This window comes from Dinoponera quadriceps, unplaced genomic scaffold (assembly GCF_001313825.1).
Source record: "Dinoponera quadriceps isolate SergipeBrazil2010 unplaced genomic scaffold, ASM131382v1 scaffold3, whole genome shotgun sequence".
Taxonomy (NCBI): Eukaryota; Metazoa; Arthropoda; class Insecta; order Hymenoptera; family Formicidae; genus Dinoponera; species Dinoponera quadriceps.
The window spans coordinates 842,140-860,465 of NW_014554293.1; the positions used below are offsets into that span (position 1 = coordinate 842,140).

Consider the following 18,326-nt stretch of genomic DNA (forward strand, 5'->3'; position numbering starts at 1 on the left):
TTTATGAACCCCCCCCCCCCCCCCCCCCCTCCACCGACGTTACTTCGTTCGCACGGGATTGGCTATCATACACGTTACTTAATCCATGCACATACGTACGGCATATATTCGTACATGAATGAAAATTTACACACAAGATGAAGAATAAAGAAATATAATTGAAAGACTATCATTCCCGCCGATGAAGCCCGATCCCCCCCCCCCCCCCCNGATCCCTGTGAGAGACGAATCACCGTCCGTTGTGATTAGGCGAGAGATCGCCAACGAAAAAACAAGAGAAAAGAAAAAAAAAATACGGAAGAACGATGAGAGCAACAATGAAAACAACCTCTCTACCGCGACCATTCGTACTCGATGCGGCGGCATTCCCGTTTATTCTGCACTAACGAGGAAACTTCCAGAAGCCTCTTCGAGTCTCGCGATTCACAGATTTGTCGTAGAGTGGCTCGAAATAAAAGACGATTCTCTTTCATTCCGAGTCGCTGGAGGGTAAAAACAAAGAAGGAAAAAACGATAAACACAAAAGGACATCTGACGGTTCATTAAAATCGTAAATTTCGACGATATCCGAACGTTCCCTCGTCGATTGTCGACTCTCTCTCTCTCTCTCTCTCTCTCTGTCGTTCTTACATTCACGTTCGTCTCTATAAAAGTATCCTCTATCATTTAAATAACATTCGGTAAAAGACTCTCTTTCTTCCCTTTTCTCTCTCCTTCTTTCTCTTTCCTCCACCGCGACGTTTTAAGGGCGCGACGGTTGCGGTACGTCGTATCCCGTCGAGATGTTGACGATTACGTTCATTCAAGCGCGACGCCGAGGAATTAACCGGTCTACGGCGAGTCCTAACGTGCGCCACGAGCGCATAACGAGCGCACCTTCGATCACGTCCGGTCGACAAGCCTGAAGTACGGTTCGCGGATAGTGGCTGTGAAAGTGGCGAGAAGCAAGCACGCGCGTGAATCCGACGCGGTCTCGTTCTACGGTCCGACAAAAAGTGTCCCGCTTTTCTCGCGGCAAATTTCGGATGAAGCATCTTTCGTTCGTTCGAGACGTGTACGTGCGTGCAAAGTACTACGAAGGATCAACGACGAGAGGGTTAAGGACGTGTCGTGCTCTCCTTTCGCGGTCGAGAGCCCGCGCTGCACATCGACTTGTAGAATACTGCGACAGTATCACAAACGGCAGGGGCGTGGAAAGGCTAAAGCGCGAAATCATTTCGACACCGACGGACTCTTAAAAAAACGTTTTGTGTGTGTGTGTGTGTGTGTGTGTGTGTGTGTGTGTGTGTGTGTGTGTGTGTGTGTGTGTGTGTGTGGCACGTACGGGCGAGGATCCGGGTCCTATCAGCAGAAAAAAAGACTGCATCGCGTACGAAGGAACTGCAACCCGCGACAGTTCTCGACAAGCGCGAATCCCGTCGAATCCCGCGCGAAAGGAACACCGCGGCGGACACCTGCATGCACACAATCGCGCCGGGTGTGTGTATCCGTGCAAAAATCTCTTAATACAACGCTTAATTTATAACAAGTAATTCGATTGCGGTATGATAATCAAGGCCGTCGAAGCTGACAGTAGACAATAATCGCGATATCTCAAGCGGACCTTATCAAACATATAATTTCTCTTCTTCTCTCTCTCTCTCCCTCACATTTTCTCTCACTTTCACTCTTCTTATAACGTTAATACGTGATTCACTTATAATACGTCTTTCTCGCTCGGAAATCTATATAAATGTCACGTAACAAACTTTACACGGTAGGATCGTTCCCGCGAAACATTGCGACTTAAGATAATCGAGATAACGTCGTATATAATTCGCCGCTCCTTCCAACTTGCGCGAGCGTATATGCGCAGAAAGGAGCGGAGAATCGGTCGAGAATCCTCCCATGGCTCCCCCGTCCAAAGTTCATCAGTTCCCGATAGAAACCGCGTTTAACAATGACGCTGCACACGTCCAGCCCTTGATCGGCATATCGATCGACATGCATCGTTTCGCGCGCGCGCGACTCGGCGCCGCTAAACGAGTTGGGAAAGCGGCTATCAAGGACCGACTGTCAGCGAATCGAACTTTCACAGAAAAAAAGAAGCTAATCAACTCGCGTATAATACTTAAGATATATAAACCTTACGAGACTGCTGTAACAAGAAGCGATCTAAGCCTACTTAAATGGACAAGCTCTCTTACAAAATAAGTGTAATCGCTGCGTATAAAACTACAGTTTCAATCTCGTATATACATCTCTCTCTCTCTCTCTCTCTCTCTCTCTCTTTCTCTTTCTCTTCCCGTCGCGATTAGAGACGTGTGCGCTACTGTATACCACGCCTGGCCGAATTCAACATCTCATTCGTTCTCTATTGTCACGCTGTTTTGATTGTAAAAGGTGGGGAGCATCTCATCTTCATTAGCCTATTTTAATTAATAAAAATGGACACGGGGTGTCTCAGAAGCACCGATCTCGATTCCAACAGATTCTTTGACGGTTCTCGCGCACCCGGAACTTTTCGAAACGACGGACACACAAATCGATCGCTCCAGTCGCTACTTTTCGATATATTAGTTAAAAATTCGCACGCACGCACGCACGCACGCACGCACGCACGCACGCACGCACGCNCATACACATATATACACATATTTATATCTCAAATAAAAATTCTCTGTAAAAATAAAGCCTCTTTTAGTTTTGAATGAGCAATAGAATCTCGCCACAAACACTTAATGATCCGTTTAGATGCGCCACGAAGTGGACCTTGAATTTTCCGCTGAAACCAAGTCACCGGCCGCTGCTTGGCCAAAGAATCTGTCGTTGTATGTATACGACCGTGAGTCCGGATCTACAATAGGTCGCAGGTAATCCCCCACCCTTTCACTCTGAGCAGTCCAATATGACGGCGATTTCTGACAAGAGGCGTTCGCCACGCTCGGAAGTCGCGATCACGCTTGAATCTTATTAGGAACGTCGACATCCGCGCTGGACACGCGGATTTTTGCTAGAAATCACAATTGGACGCTCAGAGCGAAAGGCTAACTCAGACTTGCCGCACTCATCGTCCGATCCGCACGGTCTTCAAGCGCCCGCCTTCCGCTCGCTACTTCGATCACGCGCACGCACGACGCGCGTTAGGAACAAAGACGGCGCGGAGAGAGAGAGACGCGCGTCAACGTCTCTTCCTGGGCACCGGGAACGACGTTCACACAACGATATCTGAAAAATCGGCCGCGAGACCGCTTCGTCCGTACTCTCTCGCGATGCACACCAGGTACGCATTCGACATCCGTGCGACCGATCGCTCTTTGAAACACGTCGGACAGAGTGATCAAACTTCCTCCTCCCCTCTTCGCTTCCTCGTCTTCCTCCTCGGCCTATAGGAACATCCAAATGTGGAGGGTTCTCGCGCGCGCATCTCGTCCTATTTCACGCGCTTCGGCGGCCGGCCGCGCTTCTTCTTAGGCACGGTCTTGGCGGTGCGCACGACGAGCGACGGCTTCGCCTTGCGAGCCACCGTCCTCACCGCGGCGATCTCGCGCAGCTCCGCCACGTCGAAACTCGTCTCGTCCTCGACGGCTCTCCTCGAGCGTCTGGTGCGCCTCGCCACCCGCTCCATCTCGTCGAACTTCGCCTGCAGGCGGCGCGCCAGCTCGTAGTCCTCCCGCTCCTGCAGCAGCACCTGCTCGATCCGCTGTTGCTCCTCGATCACCTCCCGGTCCGAGAGACGCTCGTGCCGCTGCTTCTCGTTCACGACGGCCTCCTCCGTCTCGTCGCAGGACTCCGGCGGCGAGTCGTAGCTGAACTTGCCGTTGTTGCACTCGGCCGATCTCTTGCCGGCCACCTTGCCACCCACCATCGTCGCGTTCCTCGATGACTCACTCTTGCCCGCGTCGCTCCTGCGTAATCTCCGTCGCTTCGACACGCTCCTCGGCGCGCCGTTCTCCCGGGACGACGAGCTTTTGTCCCTCCTCTCGGACAACACTCGCTTCCTCGTGCTTCTTTTCGACGACGCGTCCGCCTCCGGCAGCTTCTTCTTCTCCACGTTCACTTTCCTCCTCTTGATGCGCTCCGCTATATTTTCGATCGCCACGTCATTCACCTCGCCGTCCCGCTCGTCGTTTTGCGGACTGGTCTTGCCGCACGACGGGCTGGGGGTTCTCGGATCGTCCTCCTCCATCTCTTTTTCGTCCACTTCCTCGTCCAAGGTGAGCTCGGCGCCTTTCCTGTACCTGACATTTCTGTGCCGTTTGGTCACCATGCCGTTTCGCACGCGCGTCCGCCAGCACTTACGAGTCGTCCTCGCGTCCGACTCGTCGTCCAGCGTCAGCTTTTTGCTCACTTTAGTGCCGTTGACGATCTTGTTTACGCTTTTCGTGTAATTTTTGTTGCTATCGAACGACGACTCGAGGATAAAGTCGAGCCGGGCATCACTCGTCTGCGGCTTCGCCGACTTGCTCGGAACCGTCTGAGGCTGGTTGAGTGACGTCGACGGTTTCTGATCGATTGATGCCGTCGTATCCGTACCCACATTGCGCGCGGCTTGCTTCTCCCTCGCGTCCTGCCTTGCTTTACCTGTTACAACATATTACAAACTAATAAAAACGAGCGCATGTATATTCACCTTTGCGTAGTTTCAATCGCGTGTCCGATAGTCGTCCGCGGGTAAGGCGTCCCGTACGGCAAGAACGAGGTCATCCTCGTAAAATATTGATAACCGAAGTCAGCAGTTTGGTCATTTTATATACGCTGTGAGAGAAAAATATCTATTACTTAGGCTCTAAAGCTTAGGTTCTAAGCAATAAAGTGTAATGTAATTTCCGACAAAAGGCATTTTCCGCGTTGCCGAATGTCGTAATAACGCTGAAATCTTAGAAATTGCGATGTGTCTGATAGCGCTTTTCATTAAAAATTTCGTTACAACTCAGTGCTTAGAGCAAAAGGCCATAGGTTTACTGCAGTTGTTGTAGATCCAGTCTTAAGATACGTACACTATGAAAAAAAATATCGAAGAAATATAAAAATATATTTTTTCGATGAGTACTAATAACATATTTACTTAAATATAAATTCTTTTTCTTTAAATGGAACAAACAGTTACTTTCATGCAAAGGTACGGATTTAAGAAAATGTATATATTTTCTCATTCAAAAACATTCTTTTCTTAATGTAAAAGTATGGATGGTAATATAAATAAACATGTTATTATAACCCGCCGAATAAATATTTACTTTTTAAATATTTTTCTCTCACAGTGCATATAAAATGACCAAACCGCCAAATTAGAAGCTGTCTCAAGAAATGAGCCTTGAGGAGATTTTTAAAAGAGTTATTTTAAGGAGGTTTCTTTGAAGATTTACAATAATTTAGAAATATAAGATGTGCATCGGTAGTGTCTCCATAATTAATGATGGGTTCGCTTTCGTCACACGCATAATTTACCTCTGAAAGCGCTCCAGGAACATCCAATGATCCGTTTCAGGTGTGTCGGCGATGGGGGCTTCAGTACCGCGTTAATCACTCTTTTCATGATAGGAACCACTCTAATCAACTTCGGATCTATCTGTTTTCCATCTGAAATTACAAACATGTATATTAATGTGATACAATATGAATATAAGCAAACACCAAAATGATCTCTCACAAAAATTAGATGTATTTTTTCATATATATGTTAAAATGATGCAAAAAATCATTCCGTTTTATAATCAGTTTTTCGCTCACAAATCCAAAAAGGGGCGCAGGATTTTGTGATTATCAGAGAGATGGTAGGTCATCAAATAAAACGACATTTTACTGATTGATTATATTTTAAAATAAATAAATGTCATATGTATATGTAAAAGAAATGGGGGTAAGTGACGACTTTACGGTTTGTCTATTTTTCTTCATTTTCATAGTGAAGTAAAAATAATCAATGTTAAATTAGAATGTTGTTTAATTTAAATTTTTGAGAATGTGTCAATTTCATCATCTTATCACTATATATAGGTAAGATGACAAAAATTAAAAACACATTTTCTATGCATACAAAAACAACTTTTACATAAATTTTTTATATTATTTTGTTATTATAATATGCCTGTACAACGCAATAAGGTAAAGATAAAAATAATTTAAAGAAAATAAAATCTAGACGAGAACAAAAGTAAAAAGAATTATTTGTAATTATATAATTTAAAATAAAATATATGATTGCATAATCTTGTCTGCATATAATATATCATCTTACCCCTATGGTCTCACATTTATTTATCCAATTAAAAAAAATATAATATGAAAAATGAAAATATTCACTATAATTGTATAAATTTTCATAAAGAAATGCACACAAAATCACATATGGATGTATCCAAAATACATTTCTTATTATATTATCTATTCGTTGTCGCTGATAAACAAACTGTCAAAATTGATAATCAACTGTCATTGAAGTCAAATTACAACAGATTATTTATTATTATCAGCGCTGCCATTCAGTCACTGGAACGAAAAAGTAAAGTAATGATTGCTTTTTGGCAGAAAAGTTGACAAAAAGTAACTTCTCAGACATCAAAGTGACCAAAAATAATATTTCTTGTCAAATTCTGAAAGTAACCGAGCCCATTTAAGCAAGAAAAAAATAACACGCTTACTTTCCCAGGGGTTTATCTTTGAACAACTTAATATACAGTGTATTCTTTTCACGGTACAGTTTGAAAGTTCATAACAAGGAAAGACCAAGGGCGATACAAGTACACTTTCGGAGCAGTTTCATTAAGTTTCATTAAGAGAGACGGCAAAGAAACATACAGAACGTGTTACAAATTTAATGGCAGCTCAGGAAAAAAATGATATTATAATGACGCAACGACTAAATGACGACACATCAATTATTATGAAAAACCGCCGAGTAAGACACCAACTCGTTGTCTGTTATTAGAAAACCCAGCAACTCGCCATCTCACCCTGCTTTCCTTTCATTTTGACGGGAGAACAAAAAGGAAGAAACTTTCGCGGCAAGCCGATAGAATCGTTTCCACGGCTGAAGCTAAGACATCATCGCGAGTGCGTACCTGAAGAGACCTTGAACGAGGTCCTCGGCACGGTCTTGATCGGCTTGAAATGATGGATCTCCTGATTGATGCTGTCGTGGCTGCCCGAGCTCTCCGCGCTCCCTATCCTCTCGTCGTCGTCGGTCCGGTGCGGGTCAGGCGAGCCGTGTGTTCTGCACACCTCCACCTCCAGGCTCTTCTTCTTGCTGTTCACCACATCGCTCGGCACGCGCAGCTCCTCCTTGGTCTCGGTAGCGTAGGCTTGCGACGTCGAGCAACCGGGATCCATCGGATAATTCGAAGTGCACGGCTGGATGTACCTGGGCACCGCCTGCTGCTTGAACGACTTGGTCACGACGTTGTAAACCGCCAGCTGCTTCGGGCAGCAGTTCTTGTACGTGCTCGGCGCGTTGCTCTTGACCTTGCAGTACCTCTCCGCGCAGATCTTCGACAGCAACGCCATGTTCGTCCGTCGCAGCTCGGAGCTGCCCCGCACGGACTCTGGAAGACTCGTCCGCTTGCCATCCGCCGGGTGGGTGCTCTCGGCCTGCGGCGCCTCGGCGTTATTCGCACGCGCGCTCTTCACGTGGTACTTGCCCACGTCGTACGTATAACTGGCTGCCGACGTGTTCAAGCAGTCATTGTAGCACTTGGTGGCCGCCTCCTTCTGCTTCTCCGCGACCTGCTTCTTCGCCAGGTTCTTGGCCAGCAGCTGGTCCTGCGCCAGCTGCGCTAGTAACAGCTGCTGCTCCTCCGCCTGGATCTTCTGTATCAAGGCCTCGCTGGCTCTCCGCTCCGCCTGCCTCTGACGGCGCATCTCCTCCTCGGCTATTTGAAGCTGCGCCTCATACTCCCGGTGTATCTCCCCGGCCGCGCTGAGTATCCTGTTCGCCGCGAAATCTGCGTCAGAGAGGAACACCAGCCGTTACAAGGGGGGACCATGCGAGAAGAAGAGAGGACCGTGCGATTCCCAGGTGGGAAGCTCGCGAAGAGATCGGACGAAGAAATCGCCTATCAACGGCTCGCGGTATCGCGCTCGGCGGCCACTTGGCACGAAGTGCCGCGAAACGACGTCGTGCACGAACAACGACGACGCGTGTGAGAAACATTCCGAGGGATTACATAATTCACGTCGGCGAGACACGACGAAAGAAGCGAGACGTCCATCCGCGCGAGAGAGGCGTAGTCGGCCGACGAATAATGACACGCTCTCGTCGTAGCGCTTCCTCGTAGGTTATGTTACGTTTGTTTATTGCTGGTATGCGCGGGGCGCGAGGAAGGGGGGGGGGATGCGTGCGAGTGTATGTGCGCGCGATGTCACACTCACCAGCAGCGTCCAAACCGAGATCCCGCTCCTCGCCGTTGTGCTTGTCCTCGACCTCTTTCGAAAACTTGGTGCGGATGAACTCCCAGAGGCCGTGGTTCACCAGAGTCTCGGACTTGGTGGCGGTGCGCAGCCAGGAGCCCACCCTGAGCCTGCAGAGCGGGCAGCTCAGGCTGTTGTGCTCGAACGTGCCCTTCAGGCAGCGCAGGCAGAGGTTATGTGTGCACGGCAGCGTCACTGGCTCGATCAGGATACCGCGGCAGACCGGGCACATGAGATCCCGCAGGCACACGTCCGCGCTCGGCCGCGACTGCGACAGATCGAACAGCTTCGACGTGCGCTTCAGGTACGTCGCCATCTTCCCATGTTCTTGCTACGCGAAGACTATCAACGACGGCACTGCGCTCCACTGCCACCATCACGCAGCGCGCTCGGCGATCCCGAGATTCTCGGCGGTTCCGACGTTCCGGCGAGCACGCGGAACGCGCGGAACCGGACACGCCGGAACGGCCGGACTGCTGCGCGCTCCTCGTTCGATATATCGAGTCGATCCCCCCGTGACAACGTCCGTCGACAATTTGTTGAAGATTTCAGGTACTGAAATTCGCCGGCGAAGTTGATATTGTTGGGAGTGTGACTGAACGATCTCCCTTCGAGAGATTCGTCTTGCTTTACCCTCGTTGAAATAATTGTCTCGTAATTATTTGTCAGTAATAATACATTGAGAGAGAGAGAGAGAGATGTTACGTTACTTTGAGACAGTAAGTTGAAGTTTGCAATTAAATTTAATTGGAAAAATTCGTAATATTTCTCGTGCAGAAAGAATCATCGGCGAAGTTAATATTGAATGATTTCCATTGAACGACACGAGTCGACACAAGCATCATCTTTGTTACTCATTGAATGGAACAAAGACAAAATGATACTTGCGTCGACTTGTCTAACTAAATAGAAACATTCATTATTAGAATTATAACTGAATATCGTTCTTCGAGAAATTCGTTTGCTTTTTTTGTTGAAATAATACACCAATTACTTTTAGATTATATCGGGAGCTGTACTTTCCTTTGAGACAGTAAATTGAAACTTTAATTAAATTCAAATAGATAAATTTGGAAATTTTATAATACTTTTCGCGCAGAATCATCAACGAAGTTAATATTATTGGAATTATGATTGAACGTCTTTCTCCGGAAATTGGTTTAATTTCCTTTTGAGATATATGTATATATATCCCACGATTACTTTTAAATTAATACCGAGAGATTGTATTTTGAATAAATTGAAACTTGAATTAAATTTAATTTTAAAAATTTAGAAATTTTCTAATACTTTTCGTACAGAGAAAGTCATCAGTGAAATTAATATTATTGGAATGATATGACTGAGAATCTTCTTCCAAAAGATTAATTTGCTTTTCCTATTGAAATATATGTAATACATCTCATAATTATTTCTAGATTAATATCCAGACTATTTTACTTTGAGATAGTAAATTAGAACTTTAATTAAATTTAATTGGAATGGATTAATCGCGAGCAATCTCGAAAAATTGGTCTTGCCAAGCACGCGGCGCTGAAATAACGAGACTCCGTTTTCCATCGGTATGTATGTATTAAAAAATAGTCGCAAACTTATATTTCAATATATAACAGTATATCATAATTCCATAATAAGATATGTATATTTCTATGACATAATATTTTTATAACACATTTATGGTCCAGAATAATTATTTCGTGCGATATATCGTCTATGTACTTTTCTCTCTTTCTTGGAACTTATTGTATATATATATATATATATATATATTATATTAGCGTAATAAATTCATTTTTATATTCTGGCTACTTACTTTCTAATCAATTAATCCTAAATTCATGAGAAGAAAGCCACGTGCAAAAGGAAACCCGTGAACTTTAAATGACCATGAAACAAAGAAACGATCGCGTATAAATTTTCTCTCAAGTAATCTATAAATATTGAGTACGTATAACGTACCTGGAAAATATACGCAATGTGTCTAAAAAGGCAAAATTGCACATTAATTATTTTCGCATAATTGTATGAACGAAATACTTGCCTCGTACGAAGATGAGGAAATCACGAAAAGATCGTGAAAGGTTTAATCGTAACCGAAAAAAAAAGAGAAAGAATGAAAGAAAAATGTTCCTTATCATATATAGCGGATCCCCGTATCTACCGCTCTCACGAACACTTAACGACAAGAACCACCGCTCCGTCTCTACACACTTTCCTACGAAGCCGAATATCGGACACCTTTTGCACGACGTTACTCTGAGTCGGTAGCGACTACGTATGGAAGCTTCTCGAATTCCTGCATTACGATTGCGTTCCAGGATTCACGTTTAAACGCACTCATGACGCATACAGACGAATAGGATCGAATTATCCGATCGGCCTTAGGAGAAGTGATTTCTCTAATTTATTAGACATCTATTTCGCTTTAGTCGACGAGCGATTCCTCAGATTTTTCTTCGTCGCCTGATCCACCTCCGGCAGCTCGTCGTCTTCGGACTGAGCGGATTTCTTGCCTGAACACATAACACACACACGTCGTATTGATATATCAGGGATCGTCACGAACTTTGACACATCGGGAACATAACGGGAAGAGATTCGGAACATGACTCTCACCTTCTCGCTTCCTCGACTTCTGCTTCGGTTTCGCCTTCACGACGACCGGCGCGGCATTCTCACGCGCGAGTTTGATCTGCTTCACGGCGAAGAGATACAGCAGGTAGCCTTGGAAGAGCGAGATGACGGACACCACGGTATACTGTACAGCGGGAATGTTGAAACTACCGGTGACGTAGTCGAATTTGTTCTCCAGCTTCCTCAGTCCGTACAAGAACACCACAGCCGACAGCGCGATGCTCGCGACGCGGGCGAACACGTATGCCGAATTGGCAATGAGGAAGGACACTGTATGTGTGAGAAATTGTACAAATATATTAACACATTAATATAATTAATTCTCACTTTTTATGTAGATTTTTTTGGTGCAAATTTTTCTATGTAGATGACTTGTTTGTGTAGATGATTTCTCGACGAGAGACTTACGTCTCGACGCTTTCTCCTTCTGACTAATGAAGTGGATCAGTTTGGCTCCGTGCATCAAGGCGTCTCCCACGAAATGGAAAGTCAGCAAGATTGCGGCAAGCTGTTGGAAGCTGTGAAAAAGAATTGGCCATTAGAAACAAGCATGAGAGAGTGAAAGAGAAAAGTGCGTCTGAAATGACGCGCTATTATGTAATTTTTACTTCAAAAGATAAGCCAAAGACGTGAAGAACAATCCGACGGTCGCTTTGAGAACACGCAGCGCGATATCCTCCTTCTTGACTCGTTGGAAATACAGCTCGGGGTAACAGTGCAACCAGTAGGAAAGCTGACAGATGAAGAACAGTTTCAAGGAGAAAGACATCGGCGCCGGGTACTCCGTCCATAATGCTGGTAGGTTCAAGAGTATATTCTCCCTAAGAAAAAGAGTAGTTTTTTAATATTTAATTATATTTAATATAATTTAATAATAATAATAATTTAATAATTATAATTTAATAATAATAATAATATTTAATTATATTATATTTAAATTAAATTGACTATTTATTTTATTATTTTTCTATATTAAATTTTCCATTATATTTTTTATGTTAGATTAATTATATTTAAATTAAATAAAATCATATTTAGTTCTATTTTTTGGATTTATAGGAAATCGATTATAGAATTATTATGTATTTCATGTTACCTGATTATAATGTCGATGGCCCACAATGTAAACACTGTGTAAAAGACAATCAATTGGCTGGACTCGTTAAATTTGAAAAGTTTTGCCTTGCTGAGATGAAGCCGCTTGGAAATTTTCTGTGAAAGGAGGCAATGTTGTTAGCGGAGGCTCACGGAATATAAGTACTATTTACAGATAGTTAATATGTATGCTCACATCAAATATGTATTCCTGGAGCACAGCATGCATTATGATAGTTATCAAGAAGTAAAAGAACACTGCGCATGCATCCTTCCATCCTGTGGTGTATTTTAGCACAACTGTTGGATCCTCAATAGGATTGGTCACATTATGGTGCATGGCAATGAAAGTGTACGCCCATGGTGAAGTAACCTGAAGGAAAATGATTATATTAGATAAAATCATTGATATAGCAAGTAGTTCTGAAACATATGTATACAACAACTATGTATATGTATATACACATATATATGTATATACATATACATGTGTGTGTGTGTGTGTGTGTGTGTGTGTGTGTGTGTGTGTGTGTGTGTGTGTGTGTGTGTGTGTGTGTGCATATGTGTATATACATATATATATGTATATACATATATTTGTTGTACACATGTTTTAGAACTATATATGCTTTTATCATATATATATATACACATATATATATATATATATAAACTATAAAAATAACATATGCACTAAATAATCCTAACAAAATAAGCCTTAATCTCCGGTTAAGTCCTTTTCTTCAAAATTAACATCACAAAACGCCCGGTAACTACACAGCAGCATATTTATAATTAAAATTAAAATATCATCAATAGTGTATCGATAACGGATTCTCATGAGACGAGTACATGTCTCACAAATACAAACGACGGGTAATCTCCTGCGACTAGACCTGATTCGATCAATCTCTACTGCGGATTTACGATCCGTAACATATGGTCGGCCCACTTTCCCACATTCCATCGAAATTCCCGGAGTTCCCGCTTGACGCGAGATGCAGAAACAAAGCGGAAGCCGAGCGCGCGGCTGCGATTCTTCCGAAATCGTCTCGTTCGAGAGAGATCGAACGCAGTCGAGACTACAGGACGAAGGACGTCGACATAGAACGCCGGCAAGGAGATATCGACGAGTATCCACCAACCTGCACCATCAAGCCGACGACGAAGACCATCGCCACGCAGGAGACGATGTCCGCATGATTTTGTATGACGAATTCATGGCTGAATATCGGCGGATTCTTGCTCGAGCTCTTGCGTCCTTTCATCGCGACCATCTTGCGCCACCGAGGAGTGCTCACCGCAAGACGAACGCGACACGACAGACGGGCGAGAACTCACCACCCGTCGAGCCACGCTGTCTCTGACAGACACTCTCACCGGGGTAACGTCACGCGCGCACTACGCTACGCGGCGGCCAACACCGAGCAATGTGGCGTTCGCCGGCCTAACCTGTTGGCACTACGCGAGTCACGCCGGCGATTGTCGCGCTCGATCGCGACACCGCGAGTTATCTCTCGCTTCGCAGCCGTCAGAACGGATTTTTGCGTTCGTACGATGAGACTCGCGGGGACGAAGGTGGAGAACGAGGAGTAATTAGGGTTAAGCGTTGGACGCTCGCTTGACTCTTTGCGCGCACGCTCGGCGAATCGCGTGCAAAACTTAAATCGCGAAGAGGACACACCGCTCGAGGGTGGTCGAGGGTGGTGGATTGAAGAGAGAATTCCAGGGTGAATTCCGGGAGGGGAAATATTGAACGAAGCATTGCTTGAAACTGCGAGACCGGTACTCAATCGTGAATAACGCGGACATTTTACTCGGTTGAGCGGATTTTCTGCGTCCAGAGGAATATTCGAGGTAGTTCCCAAGTAACATTGACTCATTTCGGACCCCAGAAATGTTGAGATCCATGAGATCCAAATATTAATTTAGGGTAATTGGAGCCCTAGAAACATGAAAAACCTAAAATCAGAATTTCCCGACCAGCCGTTTTCTACGGGAAATAGTCGGAATATCTACCTTGAGTGACACTTGACGTACACCTGGTGAATCATATCATGATGGGAATCGTCCTTTTCAACGATTTGAACTTTTGGCAACAATATATCATCATTGTTCTTTAAATTTTTCTATTTGTCACTATTTTTAATTAATTAATTAAAAAGGTAAGGCAATAAATTAAAAATGTGTGCAATGTTGCAATGTTTTGCAGGGTTATTTTCCATCATCCCACCTAACGCCGGAGAATGATGGGTGGTGGACAGGTGAAATTATTTTCTGAAAGGCAAAAATCCAAACTATATTTCAGTAGGAAGTTCTGGGCTAAAATTTACCTTTATCATAGATAAAAAAATGTTTGAAAATGAGTAAATTTGTTGTTCTTATGTAGCAACAAAGGAGCGAAATGGGTTAAGACGACTTAAGACGTCGTAGAAACGACAATAAGACGTCTTTTAGACATATATGTTGTTTGAATTGATCTGAAAATCTATTTTCTTTAGAAATCTTTTCAAATTTTAACATATTAATTGAAACACGACCACGTATATGTACAACTGGAAAAAATATTGGACTGAAATAATTAATACCGTTGACAATATTTAACCGAAACGTTAAAAATAATGTTTCAGTGCGTATGTAAATTTCTTGAACTAATGCTCGGTTTCACCAACGCGAGTTAATCAAATCAGTCGATTAAATTCAGTTTGTTCATTGGAACTGACCAATTGCATCTGTCTAATAACGAATCTAATCGACCGATTTGATCAACTCGCGTTGGTGAAATCGGGTCTAAAGTAACCAGTTCAGCTGAAAAGAACAGATCAATGTTGATCAATACATGATCTGAATACATTCGTCGCACCGTCCAATGGACTCTTGCATTTAATTGGGATATATTTTTAGATCTAAAAGAAACGTCAGTCATCGAACGCAAGAGTTCACTAAAAGTAGAATTCACTTCATGTTGCAAACGCTTTGAAGAGTACACACCAATCGTGTCTTTTTACTAAACATTTCAAAGTGTTCGCAGCTTCAAGTGGATCGTATCCTAAATATTCAACAAGCAATGTAATAATGGCCACGTTCAGGTCAATTATGAATTCTTTTTCCTCTAGCGTGAATTCGTGGGAAGCGAAAATTTTCGAAATTTTCCAATAAAATTTTCCAACATAAAAGCGTACGAGAACGTTCGATTTTCAAGGGCTCACGTTGGAGGGAAAGATTTATAATTGACCCCCGACGTTTATTTTGCAACCGTCGGAAGTTTTCTATCCCATATAATCTAAGATTGGATTATTCCTCCAGATCTAAAAAACAATAATCCAACCTCAGCTCGGGAAACTTCCAACAGTCGCAAGGTAAACGTTCCGCTGAACGCGACTATTGGTTTGTTCATGTTGCTCGCACTTTTCGCATTCGATCTGCTCGTTCTTGCCTCTTCCAGTGTCCGAGTATGCGTTCGTTTTCGTTCGAAGTACGAAAAGTGAAAGCAACACGAACGAACCTCGCGTCACATCGTGTCAAATCCCTAACCTCTGGCCGCGAGCGCATAGTTGACTGACAGAAAGGCCCAACGGACGTGATAAATATTCCAAACATTTAGTCGAAGCTATGCCTGTGTGACCGACTGAGCCGTGATTCGCGATTGTACCTTAGAGAAATACGAATGACTAACGTCCAGTTAGTATACACGTATTTTGCAATAATTAGCATTGAACAGTGTTGACAATCCGATGAGCCCTCCGATGAGCTTAACCTCTCGCACATGAAGTGATTTATGTTTGCTTTGGGAACGTACCGTTTGCACTCTTAGTAAACCAAGTAGCGCGATACGTAACAATCTCTACGCTTATTTACACTCGCTAAAAAAAATCACCTCTGCCTATCCAATTCCTACATGCCTACATTGTCACGCTATACACAACGAGCACACAGTCACTTTCCGACACCACGATAGATTCGTTGTCTCTATTGTCTTGTTTACCCGTATCATTTATTGCCGCTTGTCACACACACACACACACACACACACATACACACATACATACATATACACACGCACAGATGGATTATAGAGATTTACTCATGTCCATGGATAATAATAATGCATTGTTAATAGAAGGAATGGATGATAGTGAATTAACGATTGACCGAAAAGATAACTCAAATGCACCATTATCGATAAACGTGAGCGGTAGGTCTGATAACGATGATTTATTTGAAAGTATGGCTAGCACGTCTTCGGACCAGAATACCATCGCACAGAAGACATGGGAACTGGCGAATAACGTCGAGACCATCAGCACAATCGACGAGATTTACAGATACGACAGGAAAGAGCAGCAGGACATATTAACTGCCAAGCCATGGGAGAAAGAGTAAGTTATGACTGAAATGTACGAAAGTCGCGGACTGTATCCCATCTTTCACTTTCAGCCCACACTTTTTCAAAGACATCAAGATATCCGCGCTAGCTTTACTGAAAATGGTCATGCACGCACGATCGGGTGGAACACTGGAGGTGATGGGCCTCCTGCTTGGTAAAGTAACAGCTAACACAATGATTGTCATGGATTCCTTCGCCTTGCCAGTCGAAGGGACTGAAACTCGAGTGAACGCTCAAGCTCAAGCCTACGAGTACATGACAGCTTATATAGAAGCAGCTAAACAAGTATGTATAAGTACATCTTTGTAACAACAAATGCTTTGTGTGATATATAGGAGTATGACAATAATCAGTTACAATTGATTCCATGCTTTAGGTCGGTAGACAAGAGAATGCAATCGGCTGGTACCACAGTCACCCAGGATATGGATGCTGGTTGTCAGGTATCGATGTGTCAACTCAGATGCTCAATCAGAACTTCCAAGAACCGTTTGTCGCGATCGTCATCGATCCCGTGAGAACCATATCCGCTGGCAAAGTTTGCCTAGGTGCATTCAGGACTTACCCTAAGGTGCGTTGCTATATTTTCGAATTATCTCTCATATCAGTCGACAGGCTTATTATTATTAACATTATTAATATTGGAATAAACGATGTTACACGGTTACATTAGTACATTGAAAAAAGGATTTGGTAATAAGTATTAAACGGGATTGGTCAGGAATCTATCTCCCCCTGATCTTTTCCAGGCTTTCCCCGATATTTTACATTTCCATGATTTTTCCCGGTTCTCCGGAAACTGACTCCACAGGACTGTGGCAACTCTTATTAAAATTTGGCAAATATTTGATTACTTCAGTGAAATAATTTGGTCCCATATATTTTATATTTAGTGTAAGGAATTAAATTATTTGATCGCAATAATTAAATATTTGGTCGGCAAATATTCACTAAATTCTAGCACTTCTTACCAAATCCTTTTCTCAGTGTAATGTTAAGAAATTGTGAATAATCGTATACTAACTCGAAAATCGAACCAAAACTCTGACCGATCAAATAAAAATATCAGTATTTTCTCCCTTCTGAACTTTTAATATCTCGTTTGCCTCTCTACCAGATATATCGTTATCACGCGTTATTGCAACGAATTCTATATTTGCAGGGATATAAACCTGCGAATGAGGAGCCGTCGGAGTACCAGACAATACCCTTGAATAAAATCGAAGACTTCGGTGTTCATTGCAAACAGTACTACTCCTTGGAGGTGTCCTACTTCAAGTCCTCGCTGGACAGACGACTTCTCGACTCATTGTGGAATAAGTACTGGGTGAACACCCTGAGCTCTTCTAGCTTGTTGACGAATGCGGATTACACTACTGGGCAAATTTTTGATCTATCGGACAAGCTGGAGCAGTCGGAGGTCGCGTTAGGTAGAGGATTTGTCCTCGGTGGCACAGATCCCCATGATCGCAGCACGGTGGAAAAACTCATCAAAGCCACCAGGGACAGTTGTAAGACCACCATCGAGGTTATTCACGGTTTAATGGCGCAAATAATCAAGGACAGGCTGTTCAACCACGTCGGCGGCAACATGAGCGACCCTCAACAGAAATAATGAGATTGTACGTAATGTGCGCGATGACGGTATCTCAGTTACTTGTGTACTTGCAATTAAACCTATGTATCTTGTAAAACTGATTTCTGGAACAGTTACTCCTTAGTTCGTAAGACGTTAAGTTCGATCGAGCTGATCGTTCGGCTTGACGGGAGATCGTCGTGTGAAATTTTTAAGATCGAGAAATAAAGGTGGATAAATTATCGA

General features: G+C 43.6%; 3 protein-coding genes across 5 annotated transcripts; 1 reads left to right on the forward strand and 2 right to left on the reverse strand.

The window, feature by feature from the left end:
• Positions 1-2,636: 2,636 nt before the first annotated feature.
• LOC106743182 lies at positions 2,637-8,773 on the reverse strand. The gene is made up of 4 exons (XM_014616768.1): positions 8,350-8,773; positions 7,044-7,922; positions 5,431-5,562; positions 2,637-4,563 (listed from the first exon to the last, which is right to left on the reverse strand). Exons 1-4 carry the CDS (start codon positions 8,702-8,704, stop codon positions 3,413-3,415), a joined length of 2,517 nt encoding a protein of 838 aa, XP_014472254.1. The 5' UTR covers positions 8,705-8,773; the 3' UTR covers positions 2,637-3,412.
• Positions 8,774-10,114: 1,341 nt separating this feature from the next.
• Positions 10,115-13,549, reverse strand: LOC106742562 (translocating chain-associated membrane protein 1). The gene is made up of 7 exons (XM_014615649.1): positions 13,263-13,549; positions 12,314-12,490; positions 12,119-12,234; positions 11,631-11,843; positions 11,431-11,540; positions 11,005-11,292; positions 10,115-10,901 (listed from the first exon to the last, which is right to left on the reverse strand). Exons 1-7 carry the CDS (start codon positions 13,392-13,394, stop codon positions 10,804-10,806), a joined length of 1,134 nt encoding a protein of 377 aa, XP_014471135.1. The 5' UTR covers positions 13,395-13,549; the 3' UTR covers positions 10,115-10,803.
• A 1,908-nt stretch (positions 13,550-15,457) lies between these two features.
• LOC106742551 (COP9 signalosome complex subunit 5) lies at positions 15,458-18,324 on the forward strand. Of its 3 annotated transcripts, none has more exons than XM_014615625.1 (5): positions 15,458-15,798; positions 16,344-16,496; positions 16,555-16,789; positions 16,881-17,075; positions 17,667-18,324. In XM_014615625.1, the coding sequence occupies exons 1-5, from the start codon at positions 15,785-15,787 to the stop codon at positions 18,117-18,119; spliced, it is 1,050 nt and encodes a 349-aa protein (XP_014471111.1). In that variant the 5' UTR covers positions 15,458-15,784; the 3' UTR covers positions 18,120-18,324. The 3 variants fall into 3 exon arrangements, with proteins under 3 accessions (XP_014471111.1, XP_014471120.1, XP_014471102.1); XM_014615634.1 differs by lacking the exon at positions 15,458-15,798 and adding an exon at positions 15,808-15,888; XM_014615616.1 differs by lacking the exon at positions 15,458-15,798 and having other exon boundaries at positions 15,897-16,496.
• Positions 18,325-18,326: the final 2 nt, after the last annotated feature.

What these genes read in the sequence shown, in the direction of transcription:
- LOC106742562 (XM_014615649.1), bottom strand. Translation starts at nt 13,394, where the DNA reads ATGGTCGCGATGAAAGGACGCAAGAGCTCGAGCAAGAATCCGCCGATA. An exon ending in TCGTCGGCTTGATGGTGCAG is followed by an intron (nt 12,491 to 13,262) that starts GTTGGTGGATAC and finishes ATTTTCCTTCAG; the next exon opens with GTTACTTCACCATGGGCGTA. An exon ending in TCCAGGAATACATATTTGAT is followed by an intron (nt 12,235 to 12,313) that starts GTGAGCATACAT and finishes CTCCTTTCACAG; the next exon opens with AAAATTTCCAAGCGGCTTCA.
- LOC106743182 (XM_014616768.1), bottom strand. Translation starts at nt 8,704, where the DNA reads ATGGCGACGTACCTGAAGCGCACGTCGAAGCTGTTCGATCTGTCGCAG. An exon ending in TCTCGGTTTGGACGCTGCTG is followed by an intron (nt 7,923 to 8,349) that starts GTGAGTGTGACA and finishes TCTCTGACGCAG; the next exon opens with ATTTCGCGGCGAACAGGATA. An exon ending in CTCGTTCAAGGTCTCTTCAG is followed by an intron (nt 5,563 to 7,043) that starts GTACGCACTCGC and finishes TTGTAATTTCAG; the next exon opens with ATGGAAAACAGATAGATCCG.
- LOC106742551 (XM_014615616.1), top strand. Translation starts at nt 16,183, where the DNA reads ATGGATTATAGAGATTTACTCATGTCCATGGATAATAATAATGCATTG. An exon ending in GCCAAGCCATGGGAGAAAGA is followed by an intron (nt 16,497 to 16,554) that starts GTAAGTTATGAC and finishes TTTCACTTTCAG; the next exon opens with CCCACACTTTTTCAAAGACA. An exon ending in ATATAGAAGCAGCTAAACAA is followed by an intron (nt 16,790 to 16,880) that starts GTATGTATAAGT and finishes TCCATGCTTTAG; the next exon opens with GTCGGTAGACAAGAGAATGC.